General features: G+C 38.1%; 1 protein-coding gene across 2 annotated transcripts in view; it reads left to right on the top strand.

Moving 5' to 3' along the window:
- The window catches only part of FANCI (FA complementation group I), an 80380-nt gene that overhangs the window by 41554 nt on the left and 15584 nt on the right, over positions 1-23242 (top strand). For both annotated transcript variants that reach the window (XM_032391945.1, XM_032391944.1), the window contains exons 15-24: positions 5682-5812; positions 6305-6375; positions 7551-7665; positions 8732-8854; positions 10488-10556; positions 16615-16716; positions 17875-18042; positions 18243-18364; positions 18868-19029; positions 19636-19815. In XM_032391945.1, coding sequence (XP_032247836.1) covers positions 5682-5812; positions 6305-6375; positions 7551-7665; positions 8732-8854; positions 10488-10556; positions 16615-16716; positions 17875-18042; positions 18243-18364; positions 18868-19029; positions 19636-19815 — 1243 coding nt within the window. The remainder of the gene's footprint in view (positions 1-5681; positions 5813-6304; positions 6376-7550; positions 7666-8731; positions 8855-10487; positions 10557-16614; positions 16717-17874; positions 18043-18242; positions 18365-18867; positions 19030-19635; positions 19816-23242) is intronic.

Genomic DNA, 23242 nt, shown 5'->3' with positions numbered 1-23242 from the left:
CTATCTTGCTTTTACGTTATACCAGCGGACTTGAGTAGTTGTCATTTATACGTGGCCCATAAAGCCAAAAATAGTTACTATCTGGCCCTTTATAGAAAAAGTGTGCCAACTTGTGGTCTCTTATATTTACCTGGATGTTTACATTGCTTTTTCTTCCTTCCTGATGTTCCAGGTTTCCTTTTGTTTGTGTGAAGGGTTTGAACTAACATTTGTTTAATAAAAACAGGGCTGTTCAGGTTATCTAAATCTTCTAGGTAAACATTGGTAGTTTATGTCTTTCAAGGAATTTAACCATTTCATCTTGATTTATCAAATTTATTGCCATAAAGTCGTCAGATTCCTTTTAATGACTCTAGGTTCTATATCGATGTACCCATTCTTATTCCTGAGAGCCATGATGTGCATCTTCTTTTTTCTTATCACTGAAGCACAGGATTTATCGATTTTATTAATCTTAAAAAACCAGCTTTTGGTTTCACTGAATTTATGTTTTTGTTTTTAGTTTCATTTATTTCTGCTCTTTTTTGTTTCCTTTCTACTGCTTGCTTTGGGTTTAATCTGTGCTTTTTTTGGTTAGAAGCTTAGGCCATTAATTTGAGACTTTTTTTTTTAATACAAGCATTAAACTATAAATTTCCATCAAAGATTGCCTTTCCTACATCCCATAAATTTTGTTTTTAATTTTCATTCAGGTCCAAATACTTTCTAATTTCCCTTGTGATTTGTTCTTTGACCTATGTGTTATTTAGAAGTATGTTGTTCAGCTTTTGAATATTTGGAGATTTTCCAGCTATTTTTCTGTTGTTGATTTCTAATTTGTTATAAAACATACTGTCTATGACATGAGTGTTTTTTTTAAGCTTATTTGTTTATTTAAGTAATCTCTACCCCCAGCACGGAGTCCAAACTCAAAACCCTAAGATTAAGAGTCACATGCTCTTGTGATGGAGTCAGCCAGGCGCTCCTATGACATGAATTTTTAAAAATTCATTGAGACTTGTTTCATTCTCAGAATATGGTCTATTTTGAAAAATGTTCTGTGTGCTTTCGTGAAAAGAATAGGTGCAGTTTTCCATAACTCAAATTAGATGATTGAAGTCTTCTGTATCCTTACAGATTTTCTGTCTACTTTTTAAGAGAGGAGTGTTGAGATCTATGACTTTGTAATTATAGATGTGTCTGCTTCTTCTAGTTCTATCAGTTCTTGCTTTATGTATCTTAAAACTTTGTTAATAGGGACATACTCATTTAGGATTGTTATGTCCTCATGGTTAATTGACCTATTAATTGTTATGAAATGATCTTTTTTGTTTCTGGGAATATTATTTGTTCTGAAGTCTACTTTGATATTAATATAACTTCTCCAGTTTTCTTTCTTTCTTTTTTAAGATTTATTTATTTTAGAGAGAGCTTTGAATGGGAGGGGCAGAGGGACAGGGAAAGAGAATCTTAAGCAGGCTCTGCGCTGAGTGCAGAGCTCAATGTAGGGCTCCGTCTCACAACCCTGAGATCACGACCTGAGCCAAAATCAAGAGTCAGATGCTTAACCCACTGTACCACCCAGGCACCCCTCTCCAGTTTTCTTTTGGTCAGTGTTAGTGTGGTATATTTTTTTCATCTTTTTAGTTTTAACTTATTTATATCTTTATAGTTAACATGGGTTTCTTGTAGAAAACATACAATTACGTCTTTTTTAATCTTTTTTGATCATTTTGTAATTTAAATTGGGGCATGCTGTTTACATTTAATGTGATTTAAAAAATGTGATTATTGTCTGGCTCTTTGTTTTCTATTTTGTCCATCTGTACTTGGTTCCCTTTTTTCTCCTTTTCTGCCTTCATTTGGGTTGAATTTTTTCTTAATTCCATTTTATCTTGCTAATTTGATTACTTCTACCTCTATTTTATTTTCTTTCGGGTTGCTTTAGCGTTTATGGTACATCTTTAACTTACTATAGTTTACCTTTAAGTAGTGGTGTACCTCAACAGTATACATCCATTTCTTACCTCTGTTCTTATGATTTGTGCTATTCTCATACATTTTACTTCTCTATTTATTGAATTATGTCTACATGGTTATGTTTGCTTTAAACAGTCAATTGTTTTTCAAGAATTTTTTAAAATAAGAAAATGTCTTTTATTTTTACCCATGCATTTACTATCTCTGGTGCTTTTTCCTTTGTGTAGATCTAGATTTCTTTCCTTTCTCTTTCTTTCTTTCTTTCTTTCTTTCTTTCTTTCTTTCTTTCTTTCTTTCTTTCTTTCTTTTTTTAAGAGTTTATTTATTTATTAGCACAAGCAGGGTGAGGGTCAGAAGGAGAAGCAGGCTCCCCGCTGAGCAGGGAGCCCGATGCAGGCCTTGATCACGAGACTCCGAGATCATGATCCAAGCTGAAGGCAGATGCTTAACCGACTGAGCGACCCAGGTGCCCCTAGATCCGGATTTTTATCCAGTATCATTTTCTGTCTGACTGCCTTTAACTTTTGATCTGCCATTGTTGGATTCTTCTGTATGTCACAAAAAGTTTTCATTTAGTGTTAGTTTTTTGGATTTTTTTGTTTTAATTTTTTTTTTTAATATTTTATTTATTTATTTGACAGAGAGGGGAACAGAAGCAGGGGGAGTGGGAGAGGGAGAAGCAGGCTTTCCACGGAGCAGGGAGCCCGATGGAGGGCTCGATCCCAGGACCCTGGGATCATGACCTGAGCCGAAGGCCAATGCCTAACGACTAAGCCACCCAGGCACCTCTAGTGTTAGTTCTTTGAAAGGTATTTTTGCTCGGTATAGAATTCCAGATTGACAGGATTTTTTTTTTTTTTTAAGATTTTATTTATCTATTTGACAGCGAGACAGGGAACACAAGCAGGGGGAGTGGGAGAGAGAGAAGCAGGCTTCCCGTGGAGCAGAGAGCACGATGCGGGGCTCAATCCCAGGACTCTAGGATCATGACCTGAGCTGAAGGCAGACGTTTAACGACTGAGCCACCCAGTTGCCCCGACGGTATTTTTTTCTCTTAGTGCTCTAAAAATGTTACTTTACTGTTCTTTTGGTTTTCATCATTTCTAATAAAAAGTCAGCTTTCGTTCATACCCTTTTCCTCTCTATATAATTTTTTTATTTTCAGATTTTATCAGTGGTTTTAAGCAATTTAATTATGATGTGCTTTAGTGTAGCTTTCTCCATGTTTCTGGTGGTTGGAGTTTGTCAAGCTTCTTGGATCTGTAGGTTTATGGTTTTCATCGAGTTTGGAACGTTTTGAGATTATTTCTTCAAAAACTTTTTTCTCTCATCTCCCTCCCACTAGCACACACTTCCCCCACCCCACCCCCGCCCCACAGCAGTACGTATGTAGTAGGCTGCCTTACATTGTTACATAGCTCACAGATTTTCATTTTTAGTCTTTTTTAACTGTTTCATTTTAGATAATGTGTATTGGTATAACTTCTAGCTCCCAAATCTTTTCTTCTGCAGTGATCTTTTCCTCTGCTGTTAATCTCATCCAGTAAATTTTTCATATTTAGACATTTGTATCTTTCTGAGTATAGGACCTTTTATATTATGAGGTGTCTGCGCTGTGGTTCTTGTGAATGTGAACTATTTCCTGTCCTTTGTGACCTCTGAGAATATATCTGCCTGCTCCTTGCTGGTGAGTCTTTCCTTGGCTTATGGTAGCTTCCTTACAATCATACACCTACCAGAGCACAGCTGACCTACAAAGGGGGCTTCTTGCACATCTCCAGAGCCTTCTTCCCATATAGCTCTTTCCTTTCTAGTACTCTGCCCTGTGAATTCTTGCCACCTTAGCTTTCCTGAATTCCCATCTCCATCCCTTTAAATTGGGAAAACCACTGGACTCGGAGTTTCCCCTCTCTGCTGCTGCCTTGAAACTCTCCAGGCAGTAAGATGGGACAGTCATAAGGCTCACCCTCTGTGTTTCCCTTCTCTCAGGGATCATGGTCCTGTACTACTTGTTGTCTGGTATCTGAAAATTATTATTTAGTGTAATTTGACCTTTTTCGTTATTATTGTTTAAAGTGGGAGGACAGGTCTCCTGGGAGGCTCAGTCAGTTAAGCGTCTGCCTTTGGCTCAGGTCATGATCCCAGGGTCCTGGGATCAAATCCCGCATCGGGCTCCTTGCTCAGCGGGGAGTCTGCTTCTCCCTCTGCCTGCCACTCCGCACGCTTGTGCTCACTCGCCCTCTCTGTCCCTCTGACAAATAAATAAAAATTTAAAAATAAACAAAGAAATAAACTGGGAGGATAAATCGATTCACCATTATTCCATGATGGTGGGAAGCAGAAGTCTGTTACTGCTTTTATACGTTCTCTTCCTTATAGATGTCATGCCTATTTTCATGGCTTCGGTTATTTTTGTGGACTTTGGTGGACATGGCTTCCAAATCTTTATGTCAAGACTGTCTTCTTTCCTGAGTTCAGTGCCTCCATTCCTGTTGGTTATTTCTAGTTAGGTTTTTCTTTTTCCTTTTATTTCAAATGCAATACAGTGTCCTTCAAACAAATTCCCCTTTCAATTATTTGTATTTCTATTATTTAAAGCCTGGCTTTCCAAGTTCCAGAAGCTGGAATTCCTTTTTGTCTTCTCCAACATACTTGATACCTAAGTTCTCTCTTTTTTTCTCTTACTGTTCATTTTTTCTTCATTTTGTACCCTTCTTCCCTACCCATTGCCTAGCTTGCAGTCTTACAGCCTTGCACTTAGACCATCGCCACAGCTTCCAACTGATGACCCTGCTTTCTCTTCTCTCTGCAGCAACTCAACCTGCATATGCCACCAGATAAGTATTCCTAAAATACCTCTCTGTGACTCAGAAGTCACCAATACCTTCTTTAATAAATAATTAGCTCTTTATCCTGGCCCTTAAAGTCCTTGACAATTTGATCCATCCTGCCTTTTCAACATTCACTTCACTTACTTATTTTTCTGAATCCTTCACCCTGGCTTCACAGATTTCTCACTGTTTTCTGAATTTGTCCTGTATTTACTTTATGTATTTTGTCTCCTACTTTTCCTTTTACATCTAGTAGGCCTTTCTGGTTCTTGGTGCATCTGAATGTCAGCCTTCTTTCAGAATCCAGCTTAAATTCTCTTTATTCTCCAAAAGCACACCAACTCATGATAATCTCCTCTTCCTTTGAGCTCCTCTTTAGACTCTCTCTTTAACATTTAAGGAATGTTACATTTGCTAGGAATAATAAACTGTGTTTGGGATTATTAGATATTTGGTGTTGATCTGTTATTTACCTCTTTCATTCTTTCAGAATGTGTTTTTCTTGACTCCTAACTAAATTAATATTCTTGAAGGAAGAGAGACCATGTTTTATGGTTAAGACTATACTATGTATACACATAATAAAAGTTCATTTATTGATTTACTTTAGCTTGGAAATATGAAGATGTATGCTACTTGTCAGTAAAATGGATTTCTTCCCTTCTTTTAGATTAATTTTTATGGTCTTAGTATTATCACAGAACAAAGTTCGAAGTATTCTGGTTACACTGACCATAGAAAAAGTATATAGGATCAGTAGAAATTTATTTTGCAGTATACTTCGGAAAAGAAACAAAAAACTTTTTACCATTTCATTTCCCATATTTATTTTCCTTTTACTTGTTAAATCTTTATTGTTTGAGGCAACTCACTATAGATTCTGTTTTTCAGATCTGCTTTCAAATATCATCATGTATGCACCCTTAGTTCTTCAGAGTTGTTCTTCTAAAATCACAGAAGCTTTTGACTATTTATCCTTTCTGCCCCTTCAAACTGTACAAGGGCTGCTGAAGGCAGTGCAGGTAAGTCTTCTGACTCCAAAGGAATTTGACAAGACTAAGGTTGAAGTGCCTAATGGAAGTCTGATGTGATTTTTCATAAATATAAATGTCTGAGAAATTTTATATCCCTTGATTCTTAAGCATAAAGTTTTGTATTAAAAGGGCAGGGGCACTGAGCTAGACTCTGTTTCCAAGTTTACACCTTCTTCCTGTCACAATTCTCTCTCCTTTGACTCATTTTCAAGTTAGTGAAGTGATTGAAAAGCCCTTAGAAAACTGAGGACAGTAGGTTTAAAGGCATTAATGATTAGTTTCAATTTAGTATTTCAAAGGATGCTATTGTCCTTATTACTAAGTGTAATAAATATTGAAACATGTATTTAAAAACAGAACCAGATTTCCCTCTATAAGCCTAATTGTAACAGTATTGGGTAGAAATGAGCTAAGGCTAATAAATTTGGGTTGTGTTTTTGTTTTTGTTTTTTTTTTACCCACTTATTCTTTGTCTTTCAGCCCCTTCTCAAAGTCAGCATGTCAGTGAGAGACTCCTTGATACTTGTCCTTCGGAAAGCCATGTTTGCCAGGTATGGAGCATCCCGTGAGACCCTAGCAAGTAATGCCTTCTGACACTACTCACTGTCCTCTCTGCCATCTCCTCGTGTAGTCTGTTCACAGTGGTCATGCAGATGTCTGACCCAACAGAACAGCTTCCATCAAGCAAGGCCTCGTGCAGCTTTCCTTCTCTCATTCCGTTTTTAGATTAACCATATAAAGACAGAATTATTACAGTTTTCACCATACAGATCAGGAAACTCTGGCTCAGAGACTTTCCAAAAGTCAAACGGAGGTTGGTGGGGCTAGAATTTGAGCTTGTGATCTCAGGTACGCTGCTAACACCCCTGGAATAATCTTCAGGACAAAGTTCGGTGCCAGTTGCCAGCAGTTCTGAAGAGTAAAAAACACCTTAATTAAAATATTCAGGAAACTTACTCTAGTGAACATCGATCGGAATTGTGGTCTGGTGGCTGTAGACCACATAAACTGTTAAGCAGTCTGAGGGCTTTTTTTGACTTAGCCAATGCGTCCTGACCTCTCTTCCTTTATTTCTTAGTCTATAAGCTAGAGATGATGAGACTACCTCCTAAAAAGTATTATGAGACCAGTAATGGGTAGAAAGCATTTGGTACTTTAAATGTGAGATGCTCAATATCACATTGGTTTTTTTTTATAGTGCATTCGTGGATATCCAGGGGAACAACTAGTAATTATCCCTCTTCTAGAATTGACAGTTTTTTGTTATTGCTTACCCAGAGGCATGTCTGCTAGGCCGAGGTTTATATGTTGTAGCATCTCCATGAATTAGTCTGGGCCTCAGTGAGATGAGTGTATCATTTTTCTGAATGGAGGGTTTACAAGGCACCAAGCACTAGACTCCTCTGTGAGGAAGGGAAGTAGTCCTTCAGGCATTTGGCCCGTTGGATAGCTTCTCAGTACTCCTGTTCTCATTCCCCACATAGAAGAAAGGATAGATAGTGTCAGGAGGTTGAGTAGATAGTGAAACGTCTTCTGAATTCCTCTACCACTAACTGCCAGGAACAGCTGATGCTTTATTTTGAGTATTTAAATTCATTTTATTTTGCTCTGTGCTTCATGGCTTATTCCTTCCCTGTATAGAGCTAACGACTTTTCTGACCCAGAAGCCTATTCCTGTGAACTTAGTACTGTTTGTTAACTACTTCTCTGTCTATTCCCGAGCTAGCCAGCTTGATGCCCGAAAATCTGCAGTTGCTGGCTTTTTGCTGCTCCTGAAGAACTTTAAGGTTCTGGGCAGCTTGTCGTCCTCTCAGTGCAGTCAGCCCATCGGCGTCAGCCAGGTAAGCGGTGTGCACACGGCACCATGGCGTGTATCGGTGCAGGAGCTGATGATGTGCAAGCTGTGCTTTTCTCCTCCTGTTCAGGTTGTACAAATGATCCTGAGACTGACAGTCTGAGTCTAGATGCTATTATTATCCCCATTTTTAATAGTTTATTTACTTTGCACATGAACTTTTATCAAGCCTAGTAATCTGAGAAAATAAAACTTTTCACAATTTTTTTGGTAATCCGGACTTTGGAGCAATAAAATTGTTTTTATAACTTAAATTACGTACTATATGACTTATAAATAACAAGTTAATGTGACAGTTTTATCAGGAGTCCTTTATTGCTCTAGTGTAATTATACAAAACTTCTGTTTATAACATATGGCACAGATTAAATATTAGGAGCACAGGGTATCAGTTTATTGTTACCAGCATCCCCATCTTAAGTATGAGAAGACTAAGGCCCAGGAAGGTTAAATAACTTGCCCAGAGTGATACAAGCAGCAACGGGTAGAGCGGGGATTCGATGGCTCCGTATGACCTACCTCGAGGACAGGCCTGTAGTAATGATTACGAGTCTTGGTCTACAGTTGCTGGATTTATTATGTAAATCAAACAAGGGCTATTCTTTGTCTTGTCCATTTCTAAACTAAAAATTACCCACCTCTAAACCTCTCAGGATTTTGTGGAAGCAAAAAGAGCTAGATTCTGCTAGCTACTGAAGACATTTAAAGGAAGCACTTTAGGCCTTTTAAGTAAAACCAAGTATATTATGACTCCTGGATTCTAGAGGCATGAAATCATCTGTGTGCCTTCCTAAGCAGCTGACTTTGTCAAGGAAGACCTTAAGGGATGGACAAGATTTAATCTTAAAATGCTTGAAAATTGTTACTCTAAACCAGAATAAGAGTGGCACTTATCATAGCCTCATGATGATTGTAATGTCAGCCTCAGTCCTGGGTTTTGGCATGTGAGGAAAGCTAAGTCAAAGTTTCTGACCAAGAACATAGGTTCATTTTACCTCCTTTATGAAAATTAATTTGGTAAAATACATAAAACTGGCCTCTCCTCCTTTCAGGTCCATGTGGATGTTCACAGCCGTTACAATTCTGTTGCCAACGAAACTTTTTGCCTTGAGATCATGGACAGTTTGAGGAGATGCTTAGGCCAGCAGGCTGATGTTCGACTCATGCTTTACGAGGTAAATCAGAATGGAAGGAATGTGTAGTTCACTCTTACTTGAGGCAGTTAGGATTGGTAGTTTGTGATGGTTAGCCACAATTCCAAACACCCAGAAGAAAATCAAGGTATTAAGCATAAATCACATTGTACAGTTTACACACAATAAACCTGTCGTTTAGGGAAAGCTTTGTATCGGTGTAGGAGACTTTACGAGCCAGATTCCCAGCCACCCACCAAGGGTCAGTCTCGTAAGCAGGCTTTACTGAGGATGACAGTCTCACACCTACTGTGTTGACTCTTTTCTGCAGTCATCCATGTGCAAAAAAGAATCTGCCCTTATCTAGCTCCAAATTTTAAAAATTAACTTGATATGGATCAAAGACTAATCTGTTAGGATATTGGAGTTCATTTATTCATTAAAGATGTTACATCATCAGTTTGTAAAAACTCTTTTATATATTGATATTAACATTCTTGGTCATATTCATTGCAAGTGTGTGCCAGATTGCCATTTGCTTGGTGGTGGTGGCGATGATGATGATACTTTTAGACCTACAAAAATACTAATTTTTGGTTCTTTTTTTATCTTTTCCTTTAAGGTATGCTATTTTTATGTGTGAAGAGTCCATAGCCTTCCAATGAATATTCACTAATATTGTCTTCTGGTTTTTTATGATTTTGTTTTTTATGTTTAGCTGCTTAGTCCATCTGAAATTTGTCTTGCTGTAATATATAAGGAGTTAACTTTTCTCCAGGTTAACCAGTTGTCCAGATATTATTGCCTTCTTTATGTGTACTAAGTCTGTTTCTGTTTTGTATGTTATTCCTTGATTACATCTATAGATTTTTGTGCCAAGACCAAAGTATCTTTTATCATTATACATTTATAAAAAATTAGGGCTAATTTTCCTTTGTGTCTTTTCTTTAACAAATTATTTTAGGGGGTCAACTCTCATTTGCTTTTTCTCAAAGATGAACTGTACAATCTCTTTTCCTGGTTCCAAAAAGAAAGTTCTCCCCAGGATTTTAATTTAAATAGGTTGGCGGTGGGGCAGAGGGAGAGAGGATCTTAAGCAGGCTCTGTGCCCAGCACAGAGCTTGACATGGGGCTTGATCTCACGACCCTGAGATCATGACCTGAGCCAAAGTCAAGAGTCGGATGCTTAACCGACTGAGCCACCCAGGCGCCCTTTCATTTAAGTAGTTTTAAACTATGACTGGGAAATTTGGGATGGGAAGAAATACCACAGTCATTTACATTAAGGTGCTTAGGGCCAGGAGACACTTTTGAAGCACTGGAAACTAAGTGGACATAAAGTCCTAGAAGAGAAGACTTAATGAAGGATGAGAGAAAAGAATGAAGCTTGGGACATTCTTGACTGTAAAAGAGCAAAGGACTCCAAAGCCTGAAGTGACCTGTTGTTTAAAAATTGTAACAGTTATGGTCAGTTTATTAATCCAGTTCTCAGTGATCAGAGATCTCTTTTTAGGCAAATAATCTAAACTTCCTGAATTGTTCCTCCTTCTGCAAATATGGTCTCAATCTTTTTCAAAGAATTGAGAATAGGGTAAAATAAAGTATTGTTTCAAAGTTATGATTGTTCAAATCACTAGTATATCTGTTAAAGAGCTTACTATTTGTTTCCTCTTAGGGTTTCTATGATGTCCTTCGAAGGAACTCTCAGCTGGCTAATTCAATCATGCATACTCTACTTTCACAGGTAATATATGTTTTTTATTTTATGGCTATACAAGAACAGATAAGAAGGCATGAAGAGATTGACATTTTCCAAACTTTTCAAAATATAAAATAATTCCCAAATAGTACACTGGTTGGTACATTGTGAACATGTCTGGGTATGTGATGATGTCCTGATGTTTTATTTTAATTACCACTTACCTGTCCGCCCTATTGCCATCGTCTTAACAGTTATCCTCCCAGTTAATGGTGTGCACCCTAAGTCAGAAGGACATTTTAAAGAACCATTTGTATAAGGGCTATCAGCAGCTGTGTCTGTTTGTTTTACTTCTAGAAGAAAAGAGAGATCTGAAGCAAATGTAGCAAAATATGGGCATGTTAAATCTGGGTTACAGATCCATGGGTGTCTATTGGTTATTTTCTGTACTTTTCAGTTTAAAAAAATATTTTTTAAGTTAAGAAATTTTTCATAGGATGATCACAAGGAGAAGAATTCAACTGGAGAATATTTGGCATAAATAAAACCTTTTACCCTGAACATTTATTCATTAAACATTATTTAAATCTTTTTTTTAAATTGCTTTATTGAGAAATAATTTACATACTATACAATTCACCCATTTAAAGTATACAACTCATTGGTTTTTAGTATTCATAGAATTGTGCAACCATCAACACAATCAATTTTAGAACATTTCATCGCCTCAGAAAAAAGCCTCACACCCTTTAGCTACCACCCCGTAATTTTCTCATCCTTCTCCCACCCACCTAACCCTAAGCAACCACTAATCTGCTTTCTGTGTTTATAGATTTGCTTATTGTGGACATTTCATATGAATGGAATCATACAATATGTGGTCTTTTGTGACTGATGTCTTTCACTTAATGTTTTCATGGTTTATCTGTGTTGTTTCATCTATCAGTACTTCATTCCCTTTTATGGCTAAATAATATTTTATTATATGGTATTTGAATCTTTTTATATATTTTTTTTTTTTTTTTTTTAAGATTTTATTTATTTATTTGACAGGGAGAGACAGCCAGAGAGAGAACACAAGCAGGGTAAGTGGGAGAGAGAGAAGCAGGCTTCCCGCCAAGCAGGGAGCCCGATGTGGGGCTCGATCCCAGGACCCTGGGATCATGACCTGAGCCGAAGGCAGACGCTTAACGACTGAGCCACCCAGGCGCCCTGAATCTTTTTATATATTGAGAGTTTGTTGGTTTATAACCCTCACAGAGCTTCCCAGGTATAATCTGAAATCGGCCCTTATACTCAGAGGGCAGGGAGGGACCAGCAAAAGAGGCAGGCTGCTCCAGGTTGGTAGGTAGCAGCTTTAAGAAGCAAAAGGAACTTATATGTGAGGCTTGTCTTGGGCAGCAGCAAGACCAGTGCATCCCTGTGCAGTCACCTGCCACATCCATAGAAGGTTAAATAGAGGCCTTAACTGGGCTTAGTCACATATACTGTGTAGATGTTCTCAGCATCATCACCATCTCAAGGCTATGTCCTTGGAGCAGCCTCTGGGAGCAGGAAGGCAAGCAGAACCCACATTCCAAGGACAGGGGAAGGGAGGGTAAGGACCTCTGATCCCCCAGGTCCAGCTCATGGGTAAACTGGTGGTCACATCTTCTTGGTAACTTCCCTAACAGAGTTCAGGATGCAATTATGTACTGATAATAACAACAATGCCATACTGTATTATAGAGAGGGCCAAGTGTGTATGAGGCACTATAAGGTGGGTGATCTCATTTGATCGTACAAAACCCTGTGAAATAAAAATTATCTCCATTTTAGATTCTGAAAGGTTAAGTAATTTGGCCAAGATCACATAGGTAGGAAGTGGCAGAGCTGGGATTTGAACTCAGATCTTCCTGGCTCAAGAGCCCAAGCATGAAAATCCTCACGTAAAAAGCACTAGATTAAAAACAAGGAGAATCTTGGGGTACCTGGGTGGCTCAGATGGTTAAGCATCTGCCTTAGGCTCAGGTTGTGATCTCCAGGTCCTGGGATCGAGCCCCATGTCAGACTCCCTGCTCAGTGGGGAGTCTGCTTCTCCCTCTCCCTCTGCCTCTCCCCCTGCTTGGGCTCATTCTCTCTCGAATGAATGAATGAATGAGTAAGTAAGTAAAATAAATAAAAACAAGGAGAATCTTTTCAGCAAATGATGTTAAATGATGTTGTGAAAACTGGATGTTCACATTCTGAAAATGAATTTGGATTCTTACCTTACACGGTATACAAAAATTAACCCAGTATGGATCAAAGACCAAAACATTAAGAGCTAAAATTATAAACCTCCTAAAATATAAGGGAAAGGCTTCATGACATTGGATTTGTTAATGACTTCTTGGACATTAACCAGAAGAACAGGTAACAAAAGAACACCAAAATTAAAAACTTTTGTGCAAAGAACACTATTTACAGAGTGAAAAGGCAATCCACAGAGTGGGAGAAAATACTTATAAATCATATATCCAATAAGGGATTAATATCTAGGATATACAAAGAATTCCTACAAATCAATAACAACAAAAACAACCCAATTAAAAAATGGGCAAAGGACTTGAATAGACATTCATCCAAAATATGTATATACACAAATAGCCAATAAACACATGAAAAGATGCTCAACATTACTAATTATTAGGAAAAAGCAAATCACAGCCACAGTGAGATACCACTTCATACCCATTAGGCTGTCTACCACCAAAGTGAAAAATGGTGGTGTGTATACAGAAATTGGAACCCTTGTGCATTAATGGTGGTAAGGTAAAATGGTACAGCTGCTGTGGAAAAAAGTATGGCAGTCCTTTAAAAAAAATTAAGCACAATTACCATTTGATCCAGCATTTCCTCTTTGGGTATATACCCAAAAGAAGTGAAAGCAGGGATCTTGCATTTTTAATCCAATATGACACCCCTCCTTTAGATGGGAATGTCTAGTCAATTCACATTTAACGTAATTATTGTTACAGTTGGGTTTAGGTCTATTTTGCTATTTAATTGTTTTACTGACTTTTTACCTATACTTTGAATATTTTTAAATTTTTTTTAAAGATTTACTTTAGAGAGAGCACGCGCATGAGAAAGCAGGTTGGGGGAGGGGCAGGGGGAGAGCATCTTCAAGCAGACTCCCTGCTGAGCACGGAGCCCAACATGGGACTCCACCCCACAACACATGAGATCATGACCTGAGCCGAAACCAGGAGTCAGACGCTCAACCCACTGAGCTACCCAAGTGCCCCTTTTGTTGTATTTTAATTCATTTTTATTTATTTATTTTTCCCCCCTTTTGTTGTATTTTTAATTTTGCTCTGGAGATTACAGTGTGTGTCTTTAATTTATTACTATATATTTAGGTTAATACTGACATACTTCAGTAAAATATAGGAACTTTGATCCATCCTCCTGCCTTTATGCTATTGTCATACATGTTACATCTATCTATGTTAAAATCCCAGCAAGATGGTGTTATATTTTGTTTTAAACAGTTATATGTATGTCTTCTATAGAAATTAAGAAAAAACAAAGTGTACAGACACAATCTTTTATACATACCAACTTTTTACCATTGCCAAAGCTCTTCATGTGGATTCAGGTTTACCATCTTCAGTAACTTCTGTTCAGCCTGAGGAGCTTTTGTTTAGTATTTCTGTTGTGCAGGTCTGCCAGCAGTGACTTCTCAGTTTTCATCTATATAGAGATACATCGTTTTGCCTTCATTTTTGAAGCACAGTTTCACTGGAAGTAGAATTCGTAGTTGACAGTTTCTTCTTTCGGTACTTTGAGTATATCATTCCAGTGTCTTCTGGTTTCCATTGTTTCTCAAGGAGCTGATTCCTGAGTGAACCAATTATTGTGTCTTTGGTTTCTGTATTTTCTATGTCATTTTTCTCTTATTCCTTTGAAGATTTTTCTCCTTGTCTTAGGGTTTTAAGAGTTTGACTTATGTTTACATGTGATTTTTGTGTGTGTGTTTCTATTTGAGTTCATTAAGCTTCATGGGATCTATAAGTTGATGCTTTTCACCAAATTGAAGAAACGTTCACTCATTATCGCATCAAATATTTTTTCTGCCCCCTCTCCTTTCATTCTGGGACTTCAGTTGTATATATATATTGGAATGCCTGATTTTGTTCCACAGATCTTTGAGATTTGATTCATTTTTCTTCAATACTTTTTACCCTTCATATTTGATATTTTCTCATAATCTATCTTCAAGTTTACTTATTCTTTCTACTGCCATCTCAGATCTGTTGTTTTACTCTTGAATGTGTCTTAAATATTAGCAAATGCGTTTTTGTATCTATTGAAATGACCATGTGATTTTTCTCCTTTAATGTGTTATTGTGGTGAATTGTATTATTTGATCTTCTAAACCAGCGTTGCCCTCCCAAGATAAACTCAGATTAATTACAATATATTACCTTTTTTGTACATTATTGGATTCAGCTTACTAATATTTCATTTAGAATTTTTACATACATGTTTATAAGAGAATGGCCTGTAATTTTTATTTCTCATACTGAACTTCTTGGTTTAATATGAGCTTAATGATTATTAACATGAGTTAAAATGATTGGGAAATGTTCCCTCTTTTTCCAGTTCGTATAAAATTTGAAATTAGTTATTTCTCTTCTTCCTTCTCTTCCCTTGCTTGGAAGGTATGTACTATGTTTCTTTAATCTAAACTTCAAATTTTTGGCTTTTGATTCTTCAGACCACACAAGTGGTGTGAATTCTAGCCCAAACTACATTTGGAGATTAGCTTATGGTTAGAAATTCCCAGGGGAGGCTTTTTGCCTTTTCCATACAGAAGATTTATTTTTTTTGTTTTTTGTTTTGTTTTTCCATAAGGGATATCTCCTTTTGAGAATTCCAGCTTTGTGTGAAGTTCTCCGATTCAGCCTTCACCCCATGAGGGCCCTAGGCTTTGTCTTCAGGTCCATGAGCCCTACAACTATAAGTTCTAGTCCTCCAGAATTGGCAGGTGCTGGCAGAAGAAACACCAGTTTCAGAGTTCATTTGCTCATGTAGTTGCTAGATTCAGGCTTTATGACATTTTCTAATACAATGAGATGTCTGAGGACTTCTCTTACTTTCCCATCATCTTAGCTATCTATTTAAAATTTTTAATACATCTTTTAAATTGTTCTCTACCAGGAGGGTTTCTCTAGACCCCTTGTCTACCACTTTGCTAAAAATGGAAGTTCTTTTCTCTCCCTTTCCCCCCACTTTTGTATGCCATTGCTCTGTTACAGTTCTGCTGAAGAAGCTGCATTTGAAGTTAAGATTTGAGATGTGTAGAAATTATTGGAAGGTACTATACTATTTATTAAAAGCTTTCCATTGGGCCTCAAGCCTGATCCTATATAAAACTTATAACCTGTTAACTATAGTGTACCCTTCAAACTGTAATAATCAGCTCATCAACATTCACACACTTAACAAGCATAAAAAATTGTGATGAAAGCATAGAGCAGTGCTTCCCAACTCAGGTTAGTATGTAGACCAGTAAACTTGTGCAGACTCCAAAGGTAAAAAAGAGAAAAATAATAGCTAATGTTTCTTGAGTTACTCTAAGTAGTGGGGTTTTTTTTTAGCATTTTACATGTATTAGCATGTTCAGTCCTTATACAGCCTTATTTGTTTAGAGTAATAATAATCTCATCAGAGATGAGGAACCAAGGCATGGATGCCTTTACCAAAATTATTATATAGGTGGTCGTACTGGGACTTAGACTCAGCCATTCTGACTCTGGAGCCTATACTTAACTATCAAGCTATACTAAAAATGCTGATTCCTTATGCAGATTTAGGAATTGGTGTGAGAGAGTATGATGTGTTTTGGGGAGTTAGTAGAAATGGAGTAAGAAAGAATATCTCAACATGATGCCTGAAGCAAGGGTAAAGGATGTGCACGAGCCCAAGCAACACAAATTTTGCCGCGTTGTTCTTTGGACACTTGGGAAATACGTCTTAGAAGATATCAGACATTAAAGGTGCCATTAGTTTGACCAATTAAAGAAGTAAAAAGCATTCCTGAGCTGTGGTATCTTTTTTTCGTTATCATATATAGTTAAAACAGTTCTATGAGCCAGAACCTGATGTGCTGCCGCCTCTGAAATTAGAAGCCTGTATTTTGAACCAAGGAGATCAGATCTCTCTACAAGAACCACTGGTGAGTCTTTTATTCCTTCTATAACCATTATTTTTACTGTTAAGTAAAAACATCAACCCTCTTGATAGAGTCAGTCTTTGGGAAGAGATATCTTTCTGAAAGCACTCTTCTGGTACTCTCAATGAAACTTTACTCTTAAATCTTCCCTCCTTTTCTTTTCTGATCCATCATCACATTGGATCTGTTGGTAAGATATCTCCATGTCAGCACTTTACTAAATCAAGGCATCCATCACTCCCCCCAGGGAGCATTTTGTCTCCCACTTATGGCTCTTTGACTATATAATATGCTAAAATAGGCTTTGGAATGGGGAAGAGAGGTCACCCAATAGCAGATGAACCTGCTAAGGGAACCTGCCTTATTAGTCTGAGGGGAGTATGTGATTTATGCTAAGCTAGAATTGGCATTCTTGAACCTTCAGGGGAACTAGGACAGGTTGTTTTTGTATTCTTGTGCTCTAGCCTCAGGAAGAGAGGATAAAAACTGAAACTTCACCATCCCAAGTAACTTAGAGCTCATGACAGGGGAGGGAAGTGGTCTTTAAGTTGTCAGATCCTGCCTTCATAAATGGGCCTTCTTGTGACATGAGACAGAGATGCTCTGTTGGTCTCCCATAGATACCCTCAACATAAGCCTCTCTTTATTTTTTTTTTAAGATTTTATTTATTTCTTTTTGCCAGAGAGCGAGCATACGAGGCAGCATGAGCTGAGGGAGAGGCAGACTCCCTGCTGAGCAGGGAGCCCAGTGTAGGCCTCGATCCCAGGACCCTGGATCATGACCTGAGCCCAAGGCAGACGCTTAACCGACTGAGCCACCCAGGCGCCCCGGCCCCTATCTTTAAAACAGCCTCTGGGACTCGAATCAGAATTTAACTTCACAACCTCCGTGGTGTGGCCACTAAGGCAGAAGTAGCACATTCTGATGTTGCGTTCTGAGGTGTCTGGTACTTACAAAGCCAGTTTTTGGGAAAGGTCAGGAAAGAATGCCTTTGTTGGTTCAATTAATTTTTTCCAGTTTTGCTAATTCAGGTTGATTTAATTCGTGATGCTAATGAATAACTTATTTTAGCCTTGTAGGTAAGAATTATTTGTTGATTATCAACAGCCTCATAGGTTGTCCCTTAAACACTCAAAAATGTTTACTATTGTCTTCTACAGGATCATCTGCTGTGTTGTGTCCAGCACTGTTTGGCCTGGTATAAGAGTAGAGTGATGCCCCTACAGCAGGAAGAAGAGGAGGAAGAAGAGTTCTACAAAGACTTAGAGGATATGTTGGAGTCTATTACTAGTAGAATGATTAAGAGTGAACTAGAGGACTTTGAATTGGTAATTGCTAAGTCTCAGCTGTATTGAATGATGTAGGTTTTTAATAGCTTATTAATTTTTTAAAGATTTCATTTTTAAGTAATCTCTACACCCAGTGTGGGGCTCAGACTCACAACCCTGAGATCAAGAGTCACTCGCTCCACTGATTGAGCCAGCCAGGCACCCCAATAGCTCATTAATTTTTATCTTGTGTCTTTTAGGATAAATCGGCAGATTTTTCTCAGAGCAGTGGTGTTGGCATCAAAAATAATATCTGTGCTTCTCTTGTGATGGGAATTTGTGAGGTTCTAATAGAATATAATTTCTCCATAAGTAATTTTAGGTAAGGTATTGCTATGACTCTTTGCAATTTGATGAATACTTCCATTTTGTGTTTTTTTGTTTTTTGTTTCTTAACTCTAACAGTGCACTAGGCACTGGACAGACCACAGGCCGTGACACTGTCTCTTAGGTGGACATCTAGCCTAAGACCAGACTGTGCTCTTTCTACCAGAGAACACCAAACATGTATCACAGGGGTAGCAGGCTTTCATTTATAACAAATTCCCAAACACTGAACTCAAGAGGTTCTGATTTCAATAGAGAAATTTTGTTTGGTTGGTAGTATTGGACTTTCATGCTCTGCATTGACTGGTATAAATAAGAGAGAAAAAAAATAACATAGATGGATTAGAGTGATCTGGAAGTTAATGCAAATTCATTCATTTATAATGTGTTTAAAATAGAACACCTAAAGAAACATTGTGATCTCCTTATTATTGGGTGTGAAAGTTAAACCACAATATTCTGATGCTTGTCCTTAGTGGTCTCTTTCCTTTTATACAGTAAGAACAAGTTTGAGGAGGTTCTGAACTTATTTATGTGTTACAAGAAACTCTCTGACATCCTTAACGAAAAAGCTGGTAAAGGCAAAACTAAAATGGCCAACAAAATGGATAGTTTTTGGTCCATGAAATTTGTGTCTGATCTTCTCACTGCTCTTTTCAGGTAAGTTTATAACAGAGCACTTAGAGACATCTGTGCAGTAAAGATAGTAACAGGTTCACTAGTATTATCTAGTTTGGATTCACAATTCTTAATATATATATATAATAAGTACGTCGGGAGGTTTGTAAGTTTCGTGACATGAAAGCTGGATAATCCTAGGTAGGCACTTTAAAGAACTACCTTGAATTATTAATAGAGAAAACTCAGAAACAATGGACTACTGAAGACAAGAATGGATTGCAATAAGGTATTGTAGGAAAATCTACCTAAGTAGCTTGAACACTGTAACAGATAAAAAGGGAAGAAAGAAAAACCTGAATTGAAAAAGTAGGAAAAACAGCAATAAAAAAACATAGGAAACTAAGACTGACATTTAAATCTTATCAAAGTAAAGGGATTGGGGAGGGGAGGAAAGGAGATCACACTGAGAATGAGGGCTGTAAAAGGGAGCTGAGGCAGTGATAGCGGCTGCCTAGTGGCTGTCGTTAAGGGCTTACTGGGTCCTGCTCTTCTAAACAGTCCCCAGAAAACCTAATTCCAGATCCCAGGAGCAGTAGTGGACTCTCTTCTCTTTCTCTCTCTCCCTTTCCCCCTCTGTCTCTCTAGGGACAGTACCCAAAGTCACGAAGAGAGCCTTTCTGTTCTGAGGTCCAGCAGTGAGTTCATGCGCCACGCGGTGAGTGTAGCTCTGCAGAAGGTGCAGCAGCTCAAGGAGACGGGGCGTGTGAGCGGTCCTGACGGCCAAAACCCGGAGAAGGTCTTTCAGAATCTCTGTGATGTAACTCGGTAAGTCACTCTCACCCTCAGAAACCTGTTCCCCTTGCTGTGGAGTCTCCAAGGGGGGAAGCTGGGCGTGGGGAGGGAGGCAGTTTGAAGTTGGGCATGCCTTAAGAGTAAAAGTGCACTCACTCATATTGTCCTGCTTTGATGTGGAATGTTAGGTAGATAGAAAATGTTATTCTATTACCAGGAATAAAGAGCAATATTACATAATGACTAATTCATCAGCAGGTAGACATAACAACTTTAACTGTATATGCACCTAACAACAAAGCACCAAAATACTTGAAGTAAAAATTGATAGAACTGAAGGAGAAATAAACAATTTATCCCCTCTCAGAAATCACTAGAGAACTGGTAGTTGGAATATCAGGAAGGACATAGAAGACTTGAGCCACACTTGTCATCCAGCTTAACTTAACGGGTATTTATACAATATTTAACAGTAGTTTCAGAATGCACATTTTTTTAATGTGCACATGGTGTATTCATCAAAATGGACCATATTTTGGACCATAAAACAAACTAAACACATTTTTAAAATAGAAATCAGTATGTTCTCTGAGCACAATGGAATTAAACAAGAAAGCAGTAACAAAAATATTTTTAATTTTTAATATTTAGTTTTTTCTTTAAAGATTTTATTTATTTATTTGACAGAGAGAGAGACAGCAAGAAAGGGAACACAAACGGGGGGAGTGGGAGAGGGAGAAGCAGGCTTCCTGCCGAGCAGGGAGTGTGATGCGGGACTTGATCCCAGGACCCTGAGATCATGACCTGAGCTGAAGGCAGAGGCTTAACGACTGAGCCACCCAGGCGCCCCTAATATTTTTTTTTTAAACAACTGGATTATCCTTGTATGTTTGGAAATTAAATGCATTTCTAAATAACTCATAGTCTAAGAGGAAGTCAGAAATCAGAAAATACTTTGAACAGAATGAAAATGAACACACTACATTTCCAAAATTTGTATGATTCAGCTAAAGCAGTGCTTAGGTAGAAATTTGTAACTGTCAGTGGTTATATTAGAAGAAAAATATCAAATCTCTAAGCTTACACATTAAGAAAAGAAAAAAAGATTAAAATGAAAGTAAATAGAAGGAAGGAAGTAATAAAGACAAAATAGAATCATTGAAAAAAGAAACAACAGAGAAAAATGAATGAAACCAGAAGCTGATTCTTTGAGATCAGTAAATGCAATAAATTGTAACCAGACTGATGAGGAAAAGAGAGAGGACACAAATTACAAGTATCAGATATGAGGAAGAGGAGATAATCACTACTAGACTGCAAAAATTGATAATAATAGAATGCTAACAACTTTACGCCAATAAACTGGATTAAATGGACAAATTTTTTGAAACTCAGGAAGAAACAGGTAAGCTGAATAATCCTGTGCCTACTTAAAGAAATTGAGAGGCGCCTGGCTGGCTAGTCAGTGGAGCATGTGACTCTTGATCTTGGGGTTTGTAAGTTCAAGCCCCACATTGGGTGTAGAGATTGCTTAAAATCAAAATATTTTAGGACGCCTGGGTGGCTCAGTCGGTTAAGCATCTGCCTTCGGCTCAGGTCGTAATTCCAGGGTCCTGGTATCGAGTCCCACATTGGGCTCCTTGCTCAGCGGGGAGCCTGCTTCTCCCTTTGCCACTCCCCATGCTTGTGTGTGCGTGTGCTCTCTCTCTCTCTCTCTCTCTCTCCCACCTCCCCCCCATCAAATAAAATCTTTACCAAAAAAATTAAAATCTTAAAAAAAAAAATTGAATTTGTGGTTCAAAATTTTCCCTCAAAGAAAACTCCATACCTTATATGTCTAATTGGTGAATTTTGCCAAACATTTAAGGAAAAAATAATACAGGGCACCTGGGTGGCTCAGTCGGTTAAGCATCTGACTCTTTTTTTTTTTTTTAAATCTTTTTTTTTTTTTTTTTTTAAGATTTTATTTATTTATTTGACAGAGAGAGACACAGCGAGAGAGAGCGCACAAGCAGGGGGAGTGGGAGAGGGAGAAGCAGGCTTCCCGCCGAGCAGGGAGCCCGATGCGGGGCTCGATCCCAGGACCCTGGGATCATGACCTGAGCTGAAGGCAGACGCTTAACGACTGAGCCACCCAGGCGCCCCTAAGCATCTGACTCTTGATTTCGGCTCAGGTCATGGTCTCAGGGTCATGGGATCAAGCCCTGCATCAGGGTCTGTGCTAGATGTGTAGCCTGCTTAAAATTCTCCCTCTCCCACCCACTAAAAGAAAGAGAGAAAGAGAGAGAGAAAGAATACCAATTTATGCAGCTCTTCCAGAAAATAGAATAGGAGGAAACATGTCCTGACTCATTTTATGACGCCAGCATTACTGTAATGCCAAACCCAGTCAAAGACATGATAAGAAAACTACTGACCAATTTCCTTTATGAATATAGATGTAAAAAATATTAGCAAATAAGCCCAACAGTTTGTAAGAAGGATGATATAATTAAGTGGAATATTTTCTCAGGAATGCAAAGTTGGCTCAAAATTTATAAATCAGTCATAATTCATCATATCAACAGACTAAAGGAAAACACCCTATCATCTCAATCAGTGCAGAAAATTCGACATAAATTCGTGATCAAATCTCTCAGGACACTAGGAATAAAAGAGAACTTTATCAGTCCAATAAAGGGAATATGTCAGCACCATACTTAATGATTCAGTGGACTGAATGCTTTTCCCCCTGTGCTCTCACCATTGCTATTCAACATTATACTGGAGACATAGCCAGTGCAGTAAGACAGGAAAAAGAAATAAAAGGCATCCAGATTGGGAAGGAAGAAATAATAGTGTCTTCAGGGATATTATAATTATCTACATAAAAAATTCCAAAGACATTTTTTAAAAGCTACTAGATAGGGACGCCTGGGTGGCTCAGTTGCTTGAGCCTCTGCCTTCGGCTCAGGTCATGATCCCAGGGTCCTGGGATTGAGTCCCGCATCGGGCTCCCTGCTCAGGAGGGAGCCTGCTTCTCCCTCTGCCTGCCGCTCCCCCCTGCTTGTGCTCTCTCTCTGATAAATAAATAAATAAAATCTTTAAAAAAAATAAAATAATAAAAAAATAAAAATAAAAGCTACTAGATATATTAAATAAGCAATTTAGCAAGGCTGCAGGAAACAAGGGCAGTATTTTTTAAATTGTATTTTTATTGACATGCTAGCAGTGAACATTTGGAAATTGAAGTTTAAAAACAGAACCACTTGGGGCACCTGGGTGGCTCAGTCGTTAAGCGTCTGCCTTCCGCTCAGGTCATGATCCCAGGGTCCTGGGATCGAGCCCCGCATCAGGCTCCCGGCTCAGCAGGGAGCCTGCTTCTCCCTCTGACCCTATCCCCTCTCATGCTGTTTCTCTCTCTCTCTCTCAAATAAATAAATAAATAAAATCTTTTAAAAAAATAAATAAATAAAAATAA

This window comes from Phoca vitulina, unplaced genomic scaffold (genome assembly GCF_004348235.1).
Source record: "Phoca vitulina isolate PV1807 unplaced genomic scaffold, GSC_HSeal_1.0 scaffold65, whole genome shotgun sequence".
Lineage (NCBI taxonomy): Eukaryota > Metazoa > Chordata > Mammalia > Carnivora > Phocidae > Phoca > Phoca vitulina.
The sequence above is the reverse complement of the archived record's forward strand: the minus strand, read 5'-3'. Positions and strand labels throughout refer to the sequence as shown.